This window comes from Lithobates pipiens, unplaced genomic scaffold (genome assembly GCF_037356315.1).
Source record: "Lithobates pipiens isolate NorthernLeopardFrog02 unplaced genomic scaffold, aLitPip1_a1.2 Scaffold_13, whole genome shotgun sequence".
Taxonomy (NCBI): domain Eukaryota; kingdom Metazoa; phylum Chordata; class Amphibia; order Anura; family Ranidae; genus Lithobates; species Lithobates pipiens.
Genome location: NW_027507718.1, coordinates 475,321,320 through 475,348,161, shown reverse-complemented (window position 1 = coordinate 475,348,161; position 26,842 = coordinate 475,321,320). Strand labels below are relative to the sequence as shown.

At 42.2% G+C, this 26,842-nt stretch overlaps 1 protein-coding gene across 2 annotated transcripts in view; it reads right to left on the bottom strand.

The window, feature by feature from the left end:
- Positions 1 to 537: 537 nt before the first annotated feature.
- Positions 538 to 26,842, bottom strand: part of LETM1 (leucine zipper and EF-hand containing transmembrane protein 1) — a 79,383-nt gene continuing 53,078 nt past the window's right edge. Inside the window, exons 11-14 of one of the 2 annotated variants that reach the window (XM_077477924.1) lie at positions 9,631 to 9,765; positions 8,590 to 8,783; positions 3,845 to 4,001; positions 538 to 849 (exon numbers count right to left, since the gene is read on the bottom strand). In XM_077477924.1, coding sequence (XP_077334050.1) covers positions 697 to 849; positions 3,845 to 4,001; positions 8,590 to 8,783; positions 9,631 to 9,765 — 639 coding nt within the window. In that variant the 3' untranslated portion in view covers positions 538 to 696. The remainder of the gene's footprint in view (positions 850 to 3,844; positions 4,002 to 8,589; positions 8,784 to 9,630; positions 9,766 to 26,842) is intronic. The other variant, XM_077477925.1, reaches the window with a different exon arrangement.

Below are 26,842 nucleotides of genomic sequence, written 5' to 3'. Positions count from 1 at the left end.
TTAAAAGTAAGCAGCTACAGTATATGTAGCTGCAAACTATTTTTTTTTCTGCAGGAGCCTGGAGCTTCACTTTAACCAGCTGGCTGTTAATACAGCACCTTCCTACCTGATCCTGGCTTTTTCCCAGGACTGAGTACGAAGGGAATATAAAAAGTGCCTAAAGCTAAACAAAAATAATGGTACACCCCTTAAAAAGTATGCAGTGCTTGTAAAGATCACTTTGTTTAATTTACAAGAGAATAGTCCTGACAAGACAGGGGAGACCTAACCTGCCACTATATACTGCCTTGAAGCAGGAGTCTACGCTACATTTAGACTGGTAAACCCTTAAAAAAAAAAAAAAAAGTTTAAAATCCAAAATGTTTGCAGAATTAGCAGTAAACAATTACTCTGCCAACATTCCGAAACTAAACCAAAATGGAGGGATCATAGTACAAAAATAAAAAAAAATATTGTGCTATATGATTTTACAATTCATCTTCAGGTTTTCATTCAAACAAGATATCTTTAAAAATAAAACATAGCCGGATGCTGATGGAATGATGGCAGCTGACTTAAACAAAGCCTTTATTTCACCACGTATAAACGTTAGTCGTGAATATGTGGCTCGGCAAGGGAGTCACCTCAAAAGCAAATAAACCTTAGAATATGGTAGCAGCGTTATGAATGTTATCAGGAGAAATATGTTGGGGGTGTTCAATTCTGTACTTCAGCCATCTGCTCCTTCTCCGCCTTCTCTTTGGCTTTCTCCTTCTCCACCAGCTTCTCCTCCTTCTGTAGGAGCTCCATGATCTCTGCTACCTGTTTGGTGGAAATGTTGATATCTTCCTTGTCAATCAGTTCCACAACCTGAGGGAGCAAGTGAGAAGAACTTAGCCAAATGTTTAAAGATGAACTACAGATATAAATAAAAGGCACAAGTTAATGCAGCTCCGTAATCCTTAATACATTATAGGTTTAAAGGGGAACTTTAGTCAGAAAATTCAATCCTGCTAGATCACTTCAGGCTGGTTCCTTCTGCAGGTATAGCATGGTATAGCATGGTGTAGCATGGTGTAGCATAAAGCACAGAAAGAGCATATGTAAAATATTAAAAAGTAGTGTGTATACTGTTTAAAATCCTGTAATATACGGTTTCATTCAGCTCTGCACATGCTCAGTTCTCTAGGTCTTGCTGAAAGTCAGAGTCACTAGAGGCTGATCGACTAACGAGCTAAAGAATACTGGAGCTCAGGGGCTCCAACTTCAGCAAAACGGCAGCTTTTGGTAAAAATAAACAGGAGCAAAGCTTGAGGCAATTTACAGCACACACTCATTTTGGTACCATAATTATTACCCAATTGTCTACAGGGCACTTTCACCTCTTCTACCCAGGCCAGTTTTCATCGCTGTTGCACTTTAACCACTTCCCGCCTGCCGTTTGTCATATGACGTCCTTGACTTTGTGTGGGTATATCTGAATGATGGGTGCAGCTACGGGCATCATTCAGATATCAGCTTTTTCAGCCAGTGATTTCCTACACTGTAAGAATGATCATAGGGGCTGTTCCGCTGCTTGATCATTCTTACGGTAGCAAGAGGGGACGACCGCAACCCCCCGCCGCCGCCCTCTGGTTTTCCTACTGACTCGCTAGCAGACAGGATCTGCTGGCCCTGGATGTTTACCATAGAGATTTCCGGTGGACTAGATGGTCACCGGAGTCTCTATGATCATTCAGAGGCCGGGCGTGATGTTATGATGTCCCGCATTATTTTTGTTTCAGGCTTCCCAGCCTAGAGGTGAGATGTGGGGTCTTATGTGTTAAAGGTAGGTCTGGACAGATGCAAATTTTGTGGAAGGTGAAACAGTCCCCATAAATGCATTTCATCTATATATTTAGCCATTTTGCAGGAGTTCAGCTATGGATAGAAGCAGCCAGCGTTTCACCCAGCAGGGGTATCACTTAAAACAGATTTTAGTTTCAGGGATTTTCACATACAAGCGTAAAAGAGACCGCTATATAAAATTCTCAATGCATGCAAAAGGTAAAAAAAATAAAATACAAAAATAGTAAAGCTTGTAATTTGTAAAGGCAAATGTACGTGGGGCAGCCATATGTACTCATTACATATGCATGCCCTGCTTCCTGCTTTGCAGTGCTGCACTATTTGCAAATTTCAAGCTGCGCTGCAAACTAAAAAAGTGACCAATATAATATTGAGACCTCCTGCTGTAGTTGGGGGGGGGGGGGTCCCCTGCTTGATTTGGGGAATGCAGGATCCTGGGACCAGCTCTTATATTCTTTTCTGGGAAAACATCTGTTATAACCTCCTGATTGAGCCCTATACTCCTGCTAAGGCGCTGGGATCTGGACCCGTGTGCAATCAAAGGCCCATGCTGGGTATCAAGCCATAGGCACATATGATCTACTATAACCAAGAGATCCATAGGAGTTGGTAAGCGGCAGTTTGTGTGGAGATGGAAGGCAGGCCTTTCTTTTATCACTATTCGTGGGTGTGGTGTGTGATATTTGCACGGAGGAGATCGACTATCAATTTGAATGGACCAATCAATCATTTAAGATTTGATCAGTTATATTTATTTCACTTTTTCATCTGTATAAGGCCTCAATATTATATTGGCCACTTTTTTAGTTTACAGCGTGGCTTGATATTCGAAAATTGTATATTGATGTGCGTATCTTACAGCAAAGACGCAGCCGTTTACACTTATTTTTGTTTTCAGTCACTTATTTGGTGTAACTATTTTTGATAGCGCAGTAATTATAAAACCATATAGTGTTACACAATAACTGTGTTTAACAGTAGGCTTTATAATGACCGTCTATGATTGGCTGACTAGATGAAGATAATGCACTCTATGTGGCTATATGTGACTAGCTAGCCACCAGAGTGAGCAAACTTTAAATCAGGCAATCGCTATATTTAATAGCAACTACAATTATTTTACAAGCATGTCAAATGTGGAAGTTACATGAAAAATGAAATAAAAATAAAATATAGATAAAAAGGCAAAACTTTTCAGTGTTGGATAGTTTTTTAGTTTGGGATAAGCGTGCAAAATAACGTCAGTCTTTTTTGTTTGTTTTTTGCTGTGTCTCAGATAAAGTTTGAGTGTATCCCCCTTTTACCGATTTTACTAAAAAGAAGAAAGTCTTCTTTATATTTATGGTGCCCATTCACATCAATGTAACATGGTGCAGTGTAAAAAAAATAAAAAAATATGTGGGGGAAAAGTAAAAACAAAAAAAGGAATAAGCGCACTAAAAATGCATTGAAATTACTATAGATACTGGTTGTTTCTTTGACCCACAAAAATGTGGTGCAGCTCTGCATAGAAACCAATCAGCCTCCAGGTATTATTGTCAAAGTTTAACTGAACAAGCTGAGGTTAGCAGCCGATTGGTTACCAGACTCTGAGTACTCTTTTATTAAAGCGGAGCTCCACCCAAAAGTGGAAATTCCGCTCATCTGATTCCCCCCCCCCGTGCCACATCTGGCACCTTTCAGGGGGAGGGGGGTGCAGATATCTGTAATACATGCATCTGCACCCACTTCCGGGAATAGACTCCCACGGCAGTGTTACGCCCCTTCCCACATATTCCCATTGTCCTGAAACCCCCCCCCCCCCCCCCGCTGTCTCCTGGGAAACACATAGGTCCCAGGAGATAGCGGGGACCATTTAGGACGCGCAGTGCAACTCGTAACGCGCAAAGGTGTTTGCTCCATAGGGGAAGTCTCCAATTTCAATTCTGATGTGCTAGACTAAGAGGATTAAATGCCAATGCACTTTACTTATTATTTACTATGTAGTACAGATCAATGGTTCCATTCCTATAAATACCTTAGCCACATCATCCAGGTCAATCTTTCCATCCTTGTTCTCATCCAGGGCTGCGGCAATCCTCAGTAGCTTCTGTTCAGGGATCTTTTGAATGTGCCTCATGAGGTTGACTAGTTCAGAAATGCTGACTAGATTTTCCCTAAAGGCGAAATATAATCTGTATACAGCAAACAATTACCATCATTAAAAAGAGGAAAAAAGAGAAAGCAGAAAAGGGTGAGGGGTGCGTAGAGGCAATTACGCCAGGGATCTCTGATGATTGCTGGTCACAATAGATCTGAAAGTGATTACAAAGACACAAACATACACAGAGCAAAAAGCCAGACAACACTCCGCACAATGGACATGATGAGCTAAAGATAAGTGGATAGTTATACACACCAAAAACTGTGTAGGCAAAACTTAAGGGGCCAGTGTGTGTGATGAAGGGTGCTGTCCCCCATGTTGTTTAGTGTGGATAGGGGAATTGATTGATTTCCCTCATTCAGCCCTGCAGGCTGCCTAAACCCTGCCAAAGTTGGTTTGAGGTATGTAGGGATTTATCTCCTTGCTCCAGGAAGGGAATGGAGGGGCAGGCGAGCAAAGAAAGGTATACTAGGAAGGCACTGTCTTATTAAGGCTGGGTTCACACCGCTGCGGCAGCAAGAACCGGATGTGATTCGCGCCGCACTGCAGTGCAAATCACATCCGATCTCTGTGCGATGCGAGTTCAGCCATACAGATAGTATGGCTGAATTCGCATCGCACCCGCCGCAAACTCGCACGGGACCCCTTTTTTTGGTCCGCAGCAGAATCGGAACGCATGGGTGTTCACACCATGCGATCCAATTTCTGTCCGAGTTTGCAGATCGCACTGCGATATGCAAACTGATCTGGGGGTGTCATTAATATTTCACTGACACTCCCAGCAGTCCGCATAGGGCAGTGTGAACTGCCGGCGGGAGGCATGCGATGCGGGAAAACGCTGCGAATTCGCGGCGTTCCCGCATCGCTTCGGTGTGAACCCAGCCTTAACCTGTAAAAGCTCCTCGCACATCTGTTTCAAATTATTTTGATTATGTTTAAATGTCTTACGACACTGTTCAAAAAAAGAGCCCATGAGAAAGTCAGAGTTAAAGTAGAATTCCAGGATAAACCCAACTAATCCTAAAAAACGTTCCCATTTCCTCCCAATATCTATTTTTTTAATATAAAACCCACACCTTAATAAGCCAAAATGAACAGTATTAGAAATCAGGAGGGATAGAGATTATATAGATAGATATGGCATCTGCACACACCCAATGCAAGAGAATGGGGGGGTGGGTGGTGCTTGACAGTTATAGCTGAAGGACTTCCTGCATCCATGGACCTTCATCGTTGACAATGCTGGTAAATATCCCAGGGATTTTTAAGTGCATGACACTGAAGGGCTTGTACTTGCTGCATGCCCTCTCTAGCGCTTTGCAGCATTTCACAATACTAGCAAAATGTGGGGCCATACAGAACTGCAGGGTTTTCTACAAGAAATCCACACCTTTGTTCAGCACCTGCCCCTCTAAATACTTAACCGAGTCTGATTGTGATCCAACACCAATGCGTGAGAGCAGTGGCTCTCTCCCACCCTCCCCCCCCCCCCCACTGGACATTAAGGCGGCAGTGGGAGCCATTGGCTCCTGCTGCTGTCAATCACAGTCCGAGGAGAGACGGGGTGGGATGGGGCTGAGCCAAACTGTGTATGTCAATAGACAAATGAGGCTCGAGATCCAGCCCCCACAAGCAACTGGGGGGCCTAGGGGGTTGCGTTAGAGCCAGGAATGCCGAGGGAGACCCAGAGGAGGATCAGGGCTGCTCTGTGCAAAACTACTGCACAGAGCAGGTACATGTGACTTTTTTTTTTAAATGTATGTTTACAATCAGTTTAAGATGGGACTTTCAAAAGACAGGCTTAGAAGAACATGAAAACGTGAATTAGTGCAATTACACTAATACCACGTCACTCTGAGATCCCCGTTTGATGGTATTGCTGTTCAGTTTAGGTATGTAAGAAATGCACACCAAATCAAAAAGACATGGCAATCTACATTTAATTTATATAGAGAGTGATGGTAAATGCAAACACCTAAGCAGATGAGTAAGAGGAATGGGATGCTTAAGCAACGTCTATTCAAATGTATTCCATTCTGTTCTGCACTAAACCCAAACACAGCCCTGTGATCTGTTCCTGGGACTAAGGAGCAAAGAACTGCAGTCGCATACAGTGCTGTATTCTGAGAAGCACAGTATAGCAGTCCCAGAGAATTCAGTATTTGAGCACGAGGAACACAGTAAGTAGTCTTAGGCTGCACATAGGTGGTTATTTTTCAGTGGGCTTAACGATAAAAATGAACAGATTCATGTGGATCCCTGTAGATTGACATCTCTACAACCACTGTCCCCATACATGGATCGAAATTCAGCCTGTCCCTGCTGAACCGGACAAATTTTGATCTATGTATGGTTGGCCTTAGACAATGCTGCATTCCAAAAATGAGGAGCACAGTATATTTGTCTCAGACAATGGTGCAGTCTGATGACAAAGCCAACTATGAGAGCTGCTGGCATATCATATTTTATAAATTTAAAAAGGTTACCAGGTTGTTTAACAACCTTGTATAACAACTATTCCTCTGAAAGCACAGAACAGTCCTCATCTACTCAAGAGATTACATTTCCATGCACAGAATGATAAGAGGTTATTGTGTATAGCGATTTTAAACAAAGATTATCATATACTTAAAAACGAGCAACATTTTACAGTGAACCTGAAGTGTATATAAAAAAAAAAAAAAAATACTTAAAGTGGATGTAAACCCAAATTAAAAAAAAAAAATTAAATTAAGGCTTGCACCTTGCACAGTATAGGATTTCATGTCATCTGTGCCCAGTCTTGCGACGAAGAGTTAATCCAGCTCTGAGAAATCTTTATCTTTTTTTCAGGGAGATAAAAATGGTCAGACAGAAATAGATGTCCATTTCTCCCCCTTGCTGTGACTGACAGGTGATGTACATATATCTCATGCACTAGTGTGAGAGACACATTCTGTGCATTTCAGACCCCCCCCCCCCCCTCCTCCTTTATTCTCCAGCTCTCCCAGGATTGGCTGCTCCACACCTCAGCATAATTGAGCATGCTGAAGTCGTGTATCTTATCCTTTGAGCTGACATTTAGACAAAAAAAATATCAAGTTCTCTACAGCTTTAGTGACCTCATTTACCTGTAATCAAGTATATATCATGTGAGGGCAGCTGGATCCTGTAGAAATCTTCTGTGCTGTAGAAGTTCTCTCGCTGAGCTTCTGGTGCTGCATGTCTTCTGTAAAACAACCTCCTTGTGGGGACCGGCCCTTTCCATTTCCCCACTGAAAAAGTCGTTTTAGAGTTCATGCACACTACAGCTTAAAAAATAAATAAAAAGCTGCTTTGAGCTTTTATTTCAGCTTGAAGAAGCGTAAGCTTTTTTTTTGTACTTTTGTGCATGTGTTTTTATTGAGCTTTTTGAAGCTCCTTTGAGTATAAGTGTTTTTCCTCATAACCCAACCTAGATAGTATTTTCTTAACCACCATATAAACAAAAAGCTGAAACAAACGTTTTTCACGCGTTGGAGCATATATATTTTTTTTTTTAGCTCTTTGGGGCACTAGCTCCTCTCAAAAACGTGAGTTTGGTGGGGGTTTTTTACTGCCTGTAGGAACATATGCCTGAAAAAGCTAGAGTATGCATGAACACATTGGCTAACATGAAGGGGAGTTTCTAGGCAGAAAAAATAAGAAGCCTGTGGGGAGCCACTTTGAACTGCAGTGCGTATGAGCCCTTATAGTGTACACTAAATGTAAAACAATCTGTAAATAGAGGAGAGAATCCTGCGACTTATTGGACTATCCTCTATTCAGAGAACGTGTTACATTCAGTTTAACAATAAAAAACTTTTAGGATGAATTCACGCTGTATGCAGTGACCGACATTTTACAGCATGGTAAAATATGTCACCACAGGGACCACCGGGAAACAATTGTAGTACCACATTCATGCTACAATGCAACCCAGAGCTGCGATAAAATGCTGAATTGCACAGCACTGTACAGTTAACAGTGCATTGTGCTGCTGTACATTGCCGTGAATAAAGTTTACTCTTGTACACCTCAAATAAAGTTAGCCACGTGATGCTCCGAATTGCGCACCACATTGCCCCTTACCGCAGCCGGCAAGAAAGAGCTGTTCGAGTGATGAACCACTGCGGCAGCTCTCCGTTGCTCTGCTTATCAATGGAGAAGGAGAAAGTGACTCCTTGTCAGGAGCTCAGTCACTGCAGTTTCACAGACAACCCAACACTCAACTCTCACAGCGCTGAAAGTCCAAGAAAAGGAAGAGGACCGGCAGTCCTTCTATAGATGATTTGTACAGGATCCAGCTGCTGTATAACATGGGATAGACTTTATTACAGGTAAATTAGGTCACTAAAGCTTTAGAGAAATTAAAATTTTTTAAGCTAAATTTCAGTTTTAAACATGCATGTAAAATATAGTAACTAGTACTTTTAGCAACACTACAGGACAGTAAGTGAACACGGAAGGCGATACAGGTGGAATTGCCTACTCAAGTGATTATCCGTCCTAAGCCCTGTCCCAACACTGGCTCACCAGCGGCATGTAACACACGAGGCATATATCAGTGTGCCACTAACATAGTATATTTCCATGGCAATCACCAATCATCCTGCACTTACCCAACAGGTGGAGCCACGCCACTTGGTGCATTCTCTTCCAGTACTAGGTCCTCATTCTCCAGTTCAACGATGATCTTATCAATCTGATTAATCATACGATTAACCCTCTTGGTTAATCTCTTACTGGCCTTTGATTCTTCAACCACCTGGTCGTCCCCAGTCTTAGAAAGTTCCTTCTTCATTTCTTCCAAATCCTTTAAAATCAAGGCGAGCAATGAAGAAAACACACTTACTGAATATTAACATGGAATCTATTCTGTTACTGCCCCTCCATTGCACCTGTAAACACCAACGTGTTCAGGTACTTTCTCCACTACACAAACCTGCAATTGGTCACCCTACCCCCATCCTGCATGGTAATCTTGGCCAATAACAAGAGTCTATTGCACCCCTGAACACTAATGCTGGCCATATACTATACAAAAGAGCAGGTAAACCCAATTACGAAAAACCAACGTTCGGCCATGAGCGCAAGCGATGGTGCCATCGTGCAATAACCGATAAATCGTTCAGTGGACATAAATACATTTTAGGTTTGTTTTTTTACATATACCTAATGCAGACAGGTCAGACGGGAAACACATTAACCTTTCAATTTAACGTTTGGCAGAAAATTCCCAAACTTGTCCTTCGTTTTTGCGGCTCAAAAACGTCCAAGCGATTATCGATTTTGTGCCTATTAACTGGCCGAAAAAATTAACGAACGGTCTAATGACCGAATTTTTGTATAGTGCAAGGCCAGCATAACATGGGCTTATTCAGTTACTGACCCCACCACATTGCATCTCTAAACACTACCATAAAGTCGATTCAGTTACTGGCCCCAATCACTACCAGGGAGCCTATTCCAGTTAATTGCCCCATAACACTGCACCCCCTGAACACCAAAATGAAGCATGCACAATTATACTTCCCTCCCCCCCACCCCCCATTAATTACACCTCAAACAATACCTCACTGTACCCCTGAGCACTAACTTGGAGTATGCACAGTAATACCCATTACATTGCAACCCTGATTTTGCAGTGGGACTCCCCTTACCTCACTGTACTCCTGAACATCATCCTTCAGCTCCAGGAGTTCTTCCTTCTCCTTTGTCAGTAACTTCTTCTGTTCCATCAGCTTAGTGCAGGCATCACTCAAAATGTCAATTTCCTCTTTTGTTAACTCTTCACCCTGAAGACAGATAGTATTACAATTTAAAAAGACCAAAAAGTTTGCAGAATTTATCAGTGCTTGCACTCGTTGCCCCAAACAACCAGATTTTCCAATACTGCGCTGGAAGCACAGAAGAGAATATATGATCTAGTTAAAATACTTTTTTGAAAAGGTTTTAAAGTTTAGTTTTTCTTTTTTTGGTTGTTTAAACAATACATGAATAAAAACTAAAACAACCCTCACCAGAGGGCCTTCGCTTCCCATGACAAGCAGTAGGCAACTTCCATTGAGAAGTCCACTGATTATCAGTGCAGTCTCGTCAGTACCGCCTCATTAGTGAAGGAGAAAAATCACAAGTTTGCAAAAACTAAGAAAAAAAAAAGTTGTTTTTTTCCCCCCAAATTTTCAGTCTTAGTTCATTCAGCAAAAAATAAAAACCCCAGTGGTGATTAAATATCACCAAAAAGAAAGCTCTATTTGTGTGAAAAAAATAATTCTTATGGGTACAGTGTTGCATGACCGCACAATTGTCAGTCGAAATGCAACATCATTGAAAGCTGAAAATTGGCCCTGGCAGGAAGGGGCTGAAAGTGCCCAGTAGGCAAGTGGTTAATGGTACACTGTAAAATGCAATAGATATATTTGGGTATATAGGAATCTGGATCCCAAGATTGTAACAAACTTGCAGCTTCTGGGAGGAGGAAAAAAAAATAGGATTTTTATAACAGCTTACCTGTAAAATCCTTTTCTTAGAAGTACATCACAGGACACAGAGCCATAGTAGTTACTATGTGGGTTATAGGCCACCTTCAGGTGATGGACACTGGCACACCCTAAATTACAAAGTGCACTCCCTATATAACCCCTCTGACTGGTGGGAGTACCTCAGTTTTGTAGCAAAGCAATACCTGTGTATACTAAAGAAGGGAGGGACCTGTGTGTCCCGTGATGTACTTAAAAGAAAAGGATTTTACAGGCAAGCCATAATATCGTACATCACGGGACACAGAGCCATAGTAGTTACTATGTGGGATGTCTTCATAGCAATGACAACTGAAGAGAGGGAGACAATAAAAGTAGGGCACCACGAGAGTCATACTGCAGCCTGCAGTGCACTGCACCCAAAAGGCGATATCCTCATGATCTTTTACATCTGCTTGATAGAATCTGGTAAATGTAATAACTGAAGACCAAGTTGCGGCCTTGCAGATCTGAACCATGGAGGCTTGGTGATGCACAGCTTAAGAAGCACTAACAGCCCTGGTGAAGTGCGCTTTAATATGAACAATCACTTGACGAATCCATTCAGAAATAATAGATTGACGTTTTATGAATCTGAGCGAACACTTAATAGACTGACTGCTCTCACCACATCAAGAGAACGCAGTGATCTTTCTTCCACAGAACGAGCTTCTGGGAAAAAAAAAAAAGCAGAACAATATCCTGGTTTAAATGAAAAAACGATACTACCTTCGGTAGGAATTCAGGATGAGGCCGCAATACAACCTCATCCTTATGAATAAACCAATATGGCTCTTTACAAGAACAGGCGACTCTGTTGCCATATCTTCTGCAGGAAGAATATCAAAGAAAAATTTTCCCCATCAAAAGGACCAAGGGAATATCTTGTATTGGCTCAAAAAGGCTGCTTCTTTAAAGCCGACAGGACTAAATTTAAGTCCCAAAGGTTCAGGGGTGACCTGACTGGCGGATTAATCCGCGTTACCCCCTGAATAAAGTTATGAACCAGAGAGTGTGAAGCAAGTGGTCCTTGAAAAAAAACACTGATAAAGCCAACATCTGGCCTTGATAGGATTAGAAATGAAGCTGGCCTTGAGTACTAATATCTGTAGGAATTCAAGGATTCTACCTAGGACATATTTGCTGGGGTGCCAACCCCTGGATTCACATCAGGAGACATACGCTTTCCAGATTCTATAGTATATGACTCCAGAGGCCAGCTTCCTAGTATTAACCAAGTAGAAACTACTGAAGCCAACAGCCTACAATCTTTTAGAATGTGGGTCTCAATAGCCAAACAGCTACATTTAGAGTTTGTAAGGTAGGATGGAATACTAGACCTTGCTAGAGAAGGTCTGGCCATAGCGGTAGGGTCCAAGGGTCCCCTACCGCCATTTTTACATTCTCCGCAAACCAATATCTCCTGGGGCACAAGAATCACCTCCTTCCCTTCTTGCTTGATCCTGCGAGAAGGAGCAGAAGCAGCAGAAGAGGAGGGAACGCATAGATCATTAAAAAACTGATCCCACGGAAAAAACCAAGGCATCTGTTCTATATGCCATCGGATCCCTTGTCCTAGACACAAAGTTGTCAATCTTGTTGAACCTGGATGCAAACAGATCCACGTCTGGAATGCCCCATTTTTGGCATAATGACAGAAAGATGTCGTCGAGGTGAAGGGACCATTCTCCCAGGAACAATTGTTGGCGACTCAAGTAGTTCACCTGCCAATTCACTATCCCTGGAATGAAAATTGCTGATAGGCAAGGAATGTTGTTTTCCCAAGATAGAACATGAGTCACCTTTCTCTGGACTGCACAACTTCTCGTGTCCCCTTGGTGATTGATATAGGCCACAGCTGTGGCATTGCCAGATTGGATCGTGACAGGACAATTGTGCAGTCTGGGTGTCCAGGCCTCCAGGGCCAGGCATACTGCCTGAATCTCTAGAATACTGATGGGCAAGGTCATCTCTGATTTGGACCATTTCCCTTGGACGGACGCTTCTTCCAGGACGGCTCCTTAGCCCAGAAGGCTGGCATCCGTAGTTACCACCTTCCAGGTAACTAGTAGAAAGGATTTTCCTTTTTGAAGATTCTTGGATATCAACCACCAATTGAGGTTCTGACGTACTTTGGGGGATAAACGCATTGGGAAGTCCAGAGCTTGGACCTTCTTGTTCCATGTTGACAGGATATTGTTTTGCAGCAGTCTTGAATGAAACTGCGCATAAGAAATGCGCAGTTTCCAACTTTTCAAAAAGTCAAATAGAAGGTTTCTTTGTTTTGATCAACTGAATTAGTTAACTTATGGAATTGATACTTTCCTGGGGCAAAAAACATCCTCTTCTGAGCTGTATCTATGAAGGAGGCTTTGGTTTTAAGCAGGCTACCAATTGATCTATCAAGAGTAGATCGTCTAAGTTGGCTAGTATTATTATACCTTGAGCCCCTAACCTGGTTAGAGGAGCCAGGACCCTTGTAAACACTCGAGGTGCAGTAGCTAGACCGAAGACAGAGCTACAAACTGGAAATTAAGATTTTCTACCTCGAAGCGTAGACATTTCAGGTGAGCAGGGAAAATCGGCACATGGAGAAAAGCATCCTTGATGTCGATTGACGCCAGAAGTTCTCCCCCTTGTAGGATGGAGACTACTGATCGATTGACTCCATTCGAAAAGAACTGTATTCAAAAACCAGTTAAGCTCTTTAAGATCTGAAATGGGTCTGACATCCCCGTTAGGTTTTGGAATCGTGAAAAGGTCTGCATAACAACCCTAATCCTTGCTCTTCCAAGGGGACCATTGATATCACTCTGAGACAAGGGATGATCCAAAGCTAAAAAAAAAAACAACAAAAAAAAAAAAAAAAAAAAAAAAAACAGACTTTTCCACTGGACCTCTGGGAACGTTTGATCTGAGAAAACGAGGAGATGGGAACCCTCAGATCTCTAGTTTGTAACCTAGAGAGATTTGAGTAAGCCACCCATCAGTTTTGACATTGTTCCTGCCAGATCCTTGAAAACTGTAGAAGCCTTACTCCCACTCAAGCAAGCAGGCTTTAGCATTTTGTTTTGTGCGTTTCCTCCCCCAGGTCCTCTTTTGGCCCCAGGACTAACCGAGGTTTACCTTGATGGTGGAGGCTGTCATGACTGCCTGGAGGCTGATGCCCCTGGCACCGGAGAAAAAGCACGGAAAAAAAGCACGTTTTAAATGAAAAAATGCTTAAACTTTAACCACTTCAGCTCCGGACCAATAAACACCTTAAGGACCAGAGGTCTTTTTGCAATTTCGCACTGCGCTGCTTTAACTGGTAATTGCGCGGTCATGCAATATTGCACCCAAACGAAATTTGCGTCCTTTTCTTCCCACAAATAGAGCTTTCTTTTGATGGTATTTGATTGCCTCTGCGTTTTTTTTTTTTTGCGATATAAATGGAAAAAGAGCGAAAATTTTGAAAAAAAAAAAGATATTTTCTTCTTTTTGTTATAAGAAAAATCGAATAAACTAAATTTTAGTCAAACATTGAGGGCAAAATTTATTCAGCCACATGTCTTTAGTAAAAAAAATGTCAATAAGCGTATATTTTTTGGTTTGCGCAAAAGTTATAGCGTCTACAAACTAGAGTACATTTTCTGGAATTTACACAGCTTTTAATTTATGACTGCCGATCTCATTTCTTGAGGTGCTAAAATGGCAGGGCAGTACAAACCCCCCCCAAATGACCTCATTTTGGAAAGTAGACACCCCAAGGAAATTGCTGATGGGTATGTTGAGCCCATTGAATATTTATTTTTTTGTCCTAAGGGATTGAATAATGACAAAAAAAAAAAAAAAAAGATTTTTTTTTACAAAAAGTTGTCACTAAATGATATATTGCTCACACATGCCATGGTTATATGTGGAATTGCACCCCAAAATATATTCCGCTACTTCTCCCGAGTATGGGGATACCACATGTGTGGGACTTTTTGGGAGTCTAGTCGCGCACGGCACCCCGAAAACCAATCACCACCTTCAGGATTTCTAAGGGTGCAAATTTTTGATTTAACTCCTCACTACCTATCACAGTTTCGAAGGCCATAAAATGCCAAAATAGCACAAAACCCCCCAAAATGACCCCATTTTGGAAAGTAGACACCCCAAGCTATTTACTGAGAGGCATGTTGAGTCCATGGAATATTTTATATTTTGCCACAAGTTGCGGGAATATTACAAACTTTTTTTTTTTTGCACCAAGTTGTCACTAAATGATATATTGCTCACACATGCTATGGGCATATGTGAAATGACACCCCAAAATACATTCTGCTGCTTCTCCCGAGTACGGGGATACCACATGTGGGGGACTTTTTGGGAGCCTAGCCACATACGGGACCCCGAAAACCAAGCACTGCCTTCCGGATTTGAATATAAAATGCTACCAAAAAACCCGTTAGCGATGGCAGGGATCAGGCCTGACTCTGCGATCGCTGCAGTTATGTGTTTAGTGTTTTGTAAGTGACAGTGATCAATCGATACTGCACTTGGGTGGGCTGGGCAGAGGGGCAAAACGCAGGTGCTAGCAGGTATTTGGGCTGATCCCGCTAACAATGCTTTTTTTTTGGAACCCTAAACTGCTGGGGACGCTAGTATAGATCTGATCAGATTCTATACCACTACAGGAGGTGTATGCTTTGCGTGTGGGTGTTAGCGGTACTGGCACTAACCTAGCGCTGCCTGGGGCGACGCAGACCCTGACCCTAAAACCTAATTGATATCACCCGCCAGGTGATCAGGGGGTTAAACCTTTATTGGGTAATAAATGGTGGGTGCCCTGATGCTATAAAAAACAAACTAACCAGAGTCACCCGTAACACTTATACGGTGATCAGTGGTGAAAGGGTTAACTAGGGGCAATCAGGGGGTTCAAATTTTTATTAGGTAGTATATGGGGGTCCCTGGCGCTATATAAAAACCTGACGGGGAACCTAAATAACTAACTGGCTAACCAGCGTCACCAGTGACACTTATACTGTGATCGCTGGTGAAAGGGGGTGAAAGGGTTAACTAGCAGCAATCAGGGGGTTAAAACCATTATTGGGTAGTATATCGGGGTACCTAGCGCTATAAAAACCTGGCGGTGAACCTAAAAAAATAACTAGCTACCTAGCGACTGTAGCGACACTAATGCAGCGATCAGAAAAACGATCGCTTAGTGACACTGGCAAAAGGGGGTGAAAGGGGTTAACTAGCGGCAATCAGGGGGTTAAAACCATTATTGGGTAGTATATCGGGGTACCTAGCGATATAAAAACCTGGCGGTGAACCTAAAATAATAACTAGCTACCTAGCGACACATGCAGCGATCAGAAAAATGATCGCTTAGTGACACTGGCAAAAGGGGGTGAAAGGGTTAACTCTAGGGGCAATCAGGGGGTTAAATCTTTATTGGGGGGTGATAGGGGGCTACCCTGGACCTAACACTAACTGTCCTGACAGTTTTTACTGTCACAACTGACACTGAATGCATTGATCAGTAAAGAAATGATCAATGCAATCAGTGACACTGTGACTGGGGGGGAGGGGGGGCGGGGGGGGGGGGGGGGTTTGTGTGCCTGTGTGTACCTACATGTCAGTGTAGTGTTGGTGCACACTTACTATTAGTCTTCTCCTCGTAGTCCGGTCAAAAAGACCGCCCCGAGGAGAATGACATCACTTCCTCCTTCCTGTGTAAACAATACACAGTGGGAGGAAGCTTCTCATTGGCCAGGAGCGATCCAGAGGGGGTGGCCGAAAACCATCCCCTCATCACGGAGCGCTCCTGGAGCGAACCGGACCGCCGTAACCAGCAGGAGGGGGTCCGATCGGACCCCCCACCCGCTGGAAGGCAATCACGTAGATTTACGTGATTGTGCCTGCCTGTGCCATTGTGTTGACGTACATTGGCAATACGGCGGTCCTGAAGTGGTTAACCGGTAAAAGGGAACTTTTCCCATTAGAAACTCTTTGGATATACCTATCCAGATGGTCTCCAAATAACCGTTCGCCATAAAATAGGAAACTGGCCAAGAGCTTTTGCATGGCGCTTTGGCCGACCAATTTTTCAACCATAGGATTCTATGCATATGTAACATCCCTAGCATGAGCCGTGAGGCCTAGAGAATAGAATCTTTCATAGCGTCTACTGTAAAACACAATGCTTCTGATATCCCAGCCAAACCTTCGGCCTGCTGATCAGGAATAATCTTGAGTAACCACATAAAATCGGTCCTTTAAGGACTGAGATATGCTGCCAGCGGCTGCAAGCGAAATATAGCTTTTAAAAAGGAATTCCAACTTCTCATCTGTTGAATCCTTTAGCATATGAGCATTGTCTATAGAACTTTTCCTCCATAGGATAAAGTATTGAAAACTTTTTTGGAAGAAAATATAAATAAAAAAAAAAAACTATCTGGGTGCTCCCACTCAGAACACAAGCTTTTCTGGCCATGAATGGATAGGAAAAGCATGAACAGATTGAGGAGGCTTTAGTGAACCCAAACCAGAAGTGGGCTCATCGATTGACTGCACTTATTGGCAGTAAAAACGTGGAGTAGACCAATTCAGTGAGAGACTGTACCAACCATCTTTCCTATGAACCTGATCCTTTCGTACTAGGTTCTATAGGCATCAGCCTCATCTTGGTCCCTTGAGAAAAATGTGTCATCTCTCACCCCTTGTTCCTAATCATGAGGGTCCTGAGCAATGGATGGGGACCTGTTATGCTTGGTCCCACTCTGGGATGAGATTAAAGCTTCAATTTTGTTTTGTTTTTTTGCTCCAAAGTTAGAATGGTTGGAGAAAAAAAAAATAAAAAAATAAAAATAAAAAATAAAAACCTCCTTAGTCATATATACAGGGGCTGTAATGCTAAAAGCAGCTCCAAACCTTTACCCTCCTGATAGCTCATTCTGACCAGCCATATTACTCTCAGGGGAGGATGCCATCTTTTTTGAGATGGTCTAGGCTCCCTAGTGACTGTAGTCTTTCTAGAGCCCTTTTTTGAGGCGATTTTAACCTCCCTTCCGACCATAGCCCAATGCACAAAGCAGAGGTACTACCAGAAGGAATGCATGCATTGTTTTTTTTTTATAAATTCTTTTTATTCGTTTTAAAAGAAAAAGTACAGAACATAGCCTCGGGGCATTCCCCGGCTCAAACAATACAACACAACAGGTAAGGCAGAACACCTAAAAAACTATCCGCCTAACCCAAAGAACATACAACAACCAAACCCCATAGCTTGCTGCTAAAATTGACAGGAGCAATGCAAGTCTCAGTAATTAACATTAAGCGTAATGATGCACTATAGGCAGTCTACCAACAGAGATCTACAAGTGGGCATCAATCGGATACTCAGGCATCCCAAACGCTACCCTAGAGAGAGCTTACCGGAGTTGTCTACTGGATAGATTAGGTTGATAACCCAACAGGGCTGTCCCGCTCCCCAATCGTTGTCTCAGACTCCAACCAGATATTCCAAACCTTCTGAAACTTCTGTGGGCAACCCCGAATGGAATATGCTTCTTTGTACAGTGGTATTGCAAGGTTAACTAATGACTTCCATGCACTCAGGGTGAGGGTCGCTGTAGGGGCCCTCCACCGAAGCACAACAAGTTTCCTCGCATAGTAGAGTAGCAGCCCCAGCAATGTGCGGACTGCCCGCGAGGGAACCAAAGCATCCACCAACCCCAGCAGACATATCTCCGCCGTCTGAGGTATAGGGATCGTTGTCAGCTCAGTAATAAAAGAGTATGCTTGACCAATAACGTTGAACCACGGGGCAAGCCCAAATCATATGAATGTACCCCGCCAAATCCGCTCCACAGCGCCAGCACTGTGACGAAGAGTCAGGGTAAATCCTATGAAGTCTACATGGGGTGTAATAAAATTTATGCAGTATTTTAAATTGAATTAGCCGATCTCTTGAGGAAATCAAATGTCTAAAGGGGGAGTCCCAAATGTCCTCCCAGTCCTCCCCATCCAATCCCGGCAGCTCCTCCACCCAGAATTCCCTAAGTTTTTCCAATCCACTATGAACCGAGGGCTGCAAAGCCTTGTAGATCATGGACAGTGGTTTAAGCAGCGACTCCTGACGTAGAAGCGTCTCCATACTAGACTGGTATAAGGTCAGGGGTGAACCACCAAACTGAGTCCCAAACGCATGACGAAGCTGCAGGAATCGGAAGAAGTACACATTGGGCAAATTAAACCTAGATTTAAGCTGGTCAAATGTCAGCAATGCACCATTCTCACAAACGTGGTGTAGACACCGAACGCCCCTCGACGCCCACACAATCGGATCCGGAATAGAGTAGAATTCAGGTAGGGAGGGATTGAGCCACAATGGAGTATTAAGAGAGAGCACTCGGGGCCCAGTCAGCCGGTGGCCACACACCCCAGACCACGCCCTCAGCACCGTCCTCATCGAGATTGTGAGAGGATGCGGAGCTCGGGGGCCCCTAAATAAATGCATTGTTTGAGCAATAGTCCAGCTCTGCTGCTGGTATTCATGCTCAGCCTGATGCAGTAGTAAATGTGTCAAAGCAATGCCTGTGTCACCAAACCTCATATATACCTTTGCTCATGTCCCTCCGCAGCTTGAAACAGCAAAAATGGTGCCTATAAAATACACATACCCCGCACTGGTCGATGGAGGACACCAATTATGCGGCAAGCCCCGTCCTGCCCCCCCGTCACTACAGCCCTTCCTCTGTCTTTTCAAAAGAAAGCTTTTCTGGCGCGAGAACGGGCTCCGATCCTATGGGAACAGAAATGGCGGGAGGGGGGCCTGGAAGCCACTGAGCAGCATGCCGTTCACGCTTTTTGCTAAGCGCTCTTTCCCTGAAGAAAAAAACAGCATGGGGGCGGGGGGTGGGGATCTGGTGAGTAGGCAAAACACCCTGACTTACCAGAGGTCTGCTGCCGGCTGAAGAGAAAACTGCCGTTTCCTGGACACATCGTGGGCTCTCTGAGAAGCATGAGACGTAAGTGCTCTATACAGCCCCCAGTGGTGATAGGCATGACAACATTTACTAATTAAAAAGGAGACATTCATAAGAAAATTTCTTAGAAAAACTCCATTTAACTTTCCCGCTGCAGGGTTTTCTGTGGTAAACCAACAGACCCAGTCTTCACACTTCACAGTGGGTTCCGTTAAACCCTCAGGAGCTGGGGATCCTCGAGGAAACCCACAATCCTGGACCTGTAATAGCACCTCCACCAGTAAAACTATATGGCCTTAACAAAAAGTACTGGATCCCGGGGTCCAGCTGTCTAAAATGAGAAGCGCTACAGGAAAGACCTTGTTTCTTCGGATACAAGGCCCAGGTACCATTCAATTCGGCCAAAAAGACACTTTGAATGGATCCGGCTGCATGGCTGGCCCTAGCAAGGATTGCTCCAGTGGAGCTCAGCACAAAACTGGCAATTGTGCGGTCATGCAATGTTGCACACTAATAAAATGTATGTCCTTTTTTCTTTTGATCATCTCCATTTTTTTAAACCAAAAAAAAAAAAAAAAAAAAAAGGGGGTATTACTTTCTGCTGTAATACAAATACAACAAAAAAAAAAAGAAATACATTTAGATCAATATGTATATCCCAACCAGCGTACATTGATTTGCACAAAAGTTATAGCATTTAATCAATGGAATATTTTTATTTTTTACTAGCAATGACGGCGATCAGCAACTTATAGCAGGACTGCAATATTGTGGTGCACATTCTGACACGGACACTTACTGGGAACCAGTGACATTAAAGTGATCCATGCTAAAAATATGCACTGTCACTGTAATGACTGGCTGGGAAGAGGTTAATCAGGGGCGATCAAAGGGTTTATACAAAGAGGGCGCCTCCATCTGAGGTCAATTGTCATTTTTGGATGAAGAGGAATGAAAAAATAAAAAAATAAATGAAATAAAAATAAAAATGCACTTACTTGAATGGAGATGGCTGTAGTGTGTGTTGGGGAGTATCTGTGACATCCAATGCTGGCGGCAAGTAACGGAGCGTGTTGGAGGCAAAGCAGTAGCATCTGAAGGGTTTCAGGACAGCTAAGATGGAGTGTTGGCGGGGGGGAAGCTGGGACGCAAGAGGCTTCCATGCATGTAACCTTCGGTCTGCGATTGTTTCGATGGAGGCTCTGGTGTTTCTGGGAGCTGGAACGCAGCCTACCTTGCAGTGTAATGGTGTCCAGGTCCAGTCCACCCAGCTGGTCCATGAGGATGATGTCAGAACATCGGTGGGGGAGTGGGCAGGGTTACGGTTTCGGCATCCATTGGAAGTCTCAATCCTCACCCACTATAGCTTTTGGATCACTACCGTTAACCATGCATTACCATTATATAAGTTGACGTATGAAGCCAGAGGATGCCCAAAAAAATTCCTTAAGATTTAGGGCTCTTGGGTATGCTCCGAAAGTACCATACCACCGTCTCCTTGAAAGACTAAATGGAGCCCTTTGTTCATTGATCAGTTCCAATTAAGCAGAATAGACATTTAACCTTTAATGTGTCACATATCCATTACATGTATACCAGATTACCAGATTGTGCAATGGTTTGAGCGATGTTCACGCCATATACAGTTTTCTGTTTTTGCGTTGTTTTGTTTTTCTTTATTGTTTGTTGTGTATGAAAATAAATAAAATTCTACAAAAAAAAAAAAAAAAAAAAAAAAAAAAAGGTTTACGGTTTCGCCCCTTTATCAAACCATTAGCATGAAGGGAGATCCTGAGTGCAATTGATTTAAAGAGAACCTGAGCGGGATTCTTAGTGGAGTATTGCCTCTTGGTGTTTGACTGACAGGTCTTCCTCTGTATGCATCACTACACAGATCGGAGCTTACACTGTCAGATGGGGAAATGATCCCATCAATGAGGAGTGTATAAATCTAGAAGTTGTTCTATTCAAAAAAAAAAATAAAATAAAAAAAAAGGGATGTTACCCCAACTATTAACTGGATAAACACTCCAGAGGGCGTTATATAGTAAGAAAAATGTAGCCACGCTATACAGCTGCATGTCAAACTGAATACGAAATGACAAGAATTACTAAGTGAAACACAAAAATAATGATCCAAAAATAAGTGTAAATTGTTATAGGTCTGTTCCAAAAAAATGGATCATAAGTGTGATGAACAAAATGATGAGAAGCCCAATGAACAGTGAATAAAATTAAATATATATATATAGTCCTATAAGTCACACATAAGAGCATGAATAGAGGAGATCCTGGGGTTAATGCGTATTGCACCACCACCACTTGTGCACCGAACACCAAATTGCACGCTTACCAGAAGGCAAGCGGTTCTGGGGTGGCAGCTCTAAGATGGCCAATATGGTGGAGGAGAGATGTAGAGCGGATGGCTGGATTGGCTCGATCATACAAAAATTTACAAATAATGGTCAGATATCACCCAAAAATGAAAGGGGACTCCACCATGCAGTAGAAATGGAGGTGTGTATATTATTTATATATATATATATATATACACACACATACACACACACACACACACACACACACACACACGAAGTGGATCATAAAATATAAAACAATACAACTAATGAACAAGTTTTAGGAGAAATAATAAAATGGATTGGGAAAAAAAAATGTAATTAATCGAAAAACTTTAATTTAGACGAGTCCAAGTAGATCCAAAAAAAGGACGAAAAACATAAGATGCAGTGAAAGGATTAAAACAGCATATAAGAGGCATGTGAGAAGTTATAATAAAAATAGAAACATTTTTTATTTTTTTTCAACAAAGAAGATGTAAACACATGTGAAGAACCATGCATAAAAACGCATGTCAAAACCCGTACATAAACGCATGTAAACTATGTATGTAAAGACTCAAAAATGGAATGCCCCAAGGGTTCCTTTGGAATGGATCTTAAGTCATGTGTAAACGCATATGTGTGGGGAATCAGGTTGATATCGAAGGAGGTCTATAGTTGCTCTAACAAATAGTGGACGTGCAGCGAAAAGTAGAAGGTGGATTTTCTCAGATGAGAAACTTGGGAGGTGTATATAGTTGCAAGGACGCATGATTTGTGGATGTTTATGAATGCTAAATTCATGCTGGTCATGATTTGAAGAGAGATTTAAATTACAGTGTTTAATTATATTTCCTCGTTGAGTCCATGAGGAGTCAGGGTGTTTAGGGAAAAAAAGAAAATGCAGTAGGTCTCTCACACAGTTTCGTAAAACATTCGGCCGCGGTAAAGTTAGCAGAGATGCTTTCAATGATCCAAACTTGTAGTATCTTGGTGAATTTGCCATGGGCATCTTTGAGGTGTCTAGGGACACTATAGTTGGTTTTTCCTTCTTCTATAGCGCGACCATGCTCGCCAAATCTTGCTTTCAAATAGTGTGCCCCACATATAGTAATTGGCAAGGGCATTGTAGACAGTAGATCATGTAGTCAGTGGACCAACGGTAGAAACTGGAGATGGGGTAGGTTTTTCCATTGGTTATGAAGGATTTTTGTCCATGTTGCACAAAAGAGCAGAGAGATTTTTTTTTTTGACACTGGAACATCCCAAGCAGGCCAAGGAACAGGGGTTTAAGATTAAAAAAAGTCTTTATCGAGGACATAGGTGAAGGATAGGCAATAGTCGTTATTGTTGCAATATTCAACAAATTCTGTAACAGACGAAGCGGGGCCAATGCAGAGGAGCACGATATCCTCTATGTACCTTCCAAAAAAATAGATATGTATTTAGCAAAAGGGTTATGATGATAAATATGTTGTTGTTCCCACAATCCCATCATCAGGTTAGCGTAACTAGGGGCAAAACAAGCACCCATGGTGGTGCTTTTGGTTTGTAGGTAAAAATGACCGAATTGAAAAAAAAAAAAAAGCATGTTCCTAGGCAAAATTTGATGGCTTCTGAAATCACAGCAGCTTGCTTATGATTAACCTGGGAACGTTGTGATAGAAAGTGCTCAACTTCTTTAAAGGTGGACGAGGGATGGAAGTATAAAAAGAGAAGAGACATACAGTGAAAGCCAACTAAGAAGATTCCCAGGAGTAGTTAGCCAAAATTTCTAGGAGGTATGATGAATCACAGATATAGGAGGGTAGTTCTTGAACGATTGGAGAAACTGATCAATGTATTGGTACAGGCCCGGTGGTTGTATCTGGTAGAAATCGGAGAAGGAAGGCTTTTTCTTTCTTGTTCAGGATACCATCCGTGCTGGCCTTGTTGACAAGTGTTTGAAGGTCTTCACCAAATGAGGCAGAGGGATCTCTTTGCAGATTTGTATAAGTATCTTGGTCTGCCTTCATGTAGTCGGTTTTCTCTAGGATCACCATTCCACCTCCCTCATCTGCTGGTTTTATCACTAGGTCATGGTTATTTTTAAGTGACAGAAGGGCAAAGCTTTAATCCTTATGAAGATCAAAGGGTTAAACGTCAGCCTAGAAAAATGTTTAGGAGTACAGTGTGTACTCTGTCCCCGCTGACAGGACAGAGTTCTGCATTTACATAGCAGAGCCCTGTAATGTGTAGTGTTAATTTTGACAAATTTCAATTTATAGTCTTGACTAAAATGCCATTTTAGATTTATTTTAGTCAACTAAAATCTCCAGTACATTTTAGTCCACTAAAATCTAACTGGTTTAGTTCAATTTAAATGCATTATAGCTTGAGAAAAGCCAAACAGTAAAAATCTAATAACATTATTTATGGTATTAAAAAGGAGAAGTACAGCCTGACCTTTGTAGGCTGGGAATTTCCTCGGTCACTGGAGTGCGATTTGTTTTGCACTCCCGTGACCTGTTTTCAGTGGAGAACAGTCTAAAGTTTGCTCTCCGCTGACGTCACTTCAATCAGACGAGGCAGCGCATCATCCTGACTTCCCAAATCTGGATCCGCCAGCTGCTTTGATTGATGGCAGTCTCAGTGAGCCGCTGAGACGGCTGCTCCCCACCCCTCCACAGCTCAGCACTCCAGTGAGCGTGGAGAAGCAGAGAGGAGAGACGATGACTGACAGGCAGCAGCTCTCCTCTCGGGGATCTGTGAAAACAGAGCCATTGACAATGTTTGGTGGCTCGAGATGGTGGGGGACAGCTGCAGCATCTTTCTGATGCTGCATCCACATAGAAAAAAAAAAAAAAAAAAAAAAAAAAAAAACTTTTAAAGTTTGAATATGCACTACAGACACAGATTTAGCTGTTGTGATATAAATGTAATCATGAATGGGAGTAAAGATATTCTCGCGCCAACCTATGTGCCCTACAAAAGAAAATTGTGGTTGCAGCAAAACACCGGCAGGGGTACTAACCCTCCCCAAAGTAAGTGATAATGAATAAAAGTGGTGTTGCGCTCCGGCTAAATAAATGTAAAATACTAAAATAAACTAGCTAATACCTTAGTAGCAGCAGGAAAGTAAGATAAATGTTAAACTACGTGTTTAAATAAACTCAGACAGACAATGTGCGTAACCTCTTGGGTGCAATACATCAAATAGTGCTTTTGACAAAAAAAAAAAACTTAAATCAGGTGATGTACAAAATCCTCCATATAGAATCCAAAATATCAGTGAATCAACGTGCAATCCACATAAATTAGTAAATTATACAGTGTAAAAAATACCTATATTAGTAGAAATAATGCTAAAAATAACGAATGAGATTTATAAGTGCTAGAAGTGCAACTTGAGGGGGTGCAGTGAACAATGGTGATAAATCAAAAAAATGCACAAAGTGCTAATAATAATATTTGGACTCCAAACACAGTGAAGATGTGCTCTAAAACACGGCTCCAATGTAGCTATTAACATAAAAGTTCACTATAATCATGCAAAAAAATGTCCATTCAGTGATAAGCAGAGCGATATCCTGCGTGCCCGGAGAAAAACGGGGAGTAAGTTCCACCAGTGCTCCTGTGCGTATTGTATCCTCACAATAGGTGCAGTAATTACCTTACCTTACTGCTGTAAGGTAAACAGCATTCCCAAAACAACACTTGTTATCCGCTGGTGTGGGTTCAATAAATAGCACAACTCTGGACACTCATTCCACCGTAGGCACGATGTATCATGCAGAGAAAACAAGGGGAACACTCCAATGGTGAAGTACGTATTCACAATTTTATTTAGATACAAAACGAAGCTTGGGTACTCACATTTAAAACGAATAAAAATAAGCACAGTAAAAACGCCACGTTCGTACTTCCGGACGTCACTTCCGGTGTCCTCACTAACCAATTGCGTTCCTACGCGTATCGTCATGTGACTTCCCTGATGAAGTCACATGACGATACGCGTAGGAACGCAATTGGTTAGTGAGGACACCGGAAGTGACGTCCGGAAGTACGAACGTGGCGTTTTTACTGTGCTTATTTTTATTCGTTTTAAATGTGAGTACCCAAGCTTCGTTTTGTATCTAAATAAAATTGTGAATACGTACTTCACCATTGGAGTGTTCCCCTTGTTTTCTCTGCATGATACATCGTGCCTACGGTGGAATGAGTGTCCAGAGTTGTGCTATTTATTGAACCCACACCAGCGGATAACAAGTGTTGTTTTGGGAATGCTGTTTACCTTACAGCAGTAAGGTAAGGTAATTACTGCACCTATTGTGAGGATACAATACGCACAGGAGCACTGGTGGAACTTACTCCCCGTTTTTCTCCGGGCACGCAGGATATCGCTCTGCTTATCACTGAATGGACATTTTTTTGCATGATTATAGTGAACTTTTATGTTAATAGCTACATTGGAGCCGTGTTTTAGAGCACATCTTCACTGTGTTTGGAGTCCAAATATTATTATTAGCACTTTGTGCATTTTTTTGATTTATCACCATTGTTCACTGCACCCCCTCAAGTTGCACTTCTAGCACTTATAAATCTCATTCGTTATTTTTAGCATTATTTCTACTAATATAGGTATTTTTTACACTGTATAATTTACTAATTTATGTGGATTGCACGTTGATTCACTGATATTTTGGATTCTATATGGAGGATTTTGTACATCACCTGATTTAAGTTTTTTTTTTTTTTTGTTTTTTTTTTGTCAAAAGCACTATTCGATGTATTGCACCCAAGAGGTTACGCACATTGTCTGAGTTTATTTAAACACGTAGTTTAACATTTATCTCTTACTTTCCTGCTGCTACTAAGGTATTAGCTAGTTTATTTTAGTATATCACATTTATTTAGCCGGAGCACAACACCACTTTTATTCATAAATTTAATCATAGTCTTTTGACTAAAATGTAATTTTAGTTATAGTCGTATTTTAGACAAAATTAACACTGGTCCCGTGTGCGCTCCGGACGATCAGTATCTGCTGTGTAAAATCACAGATCTGACGCA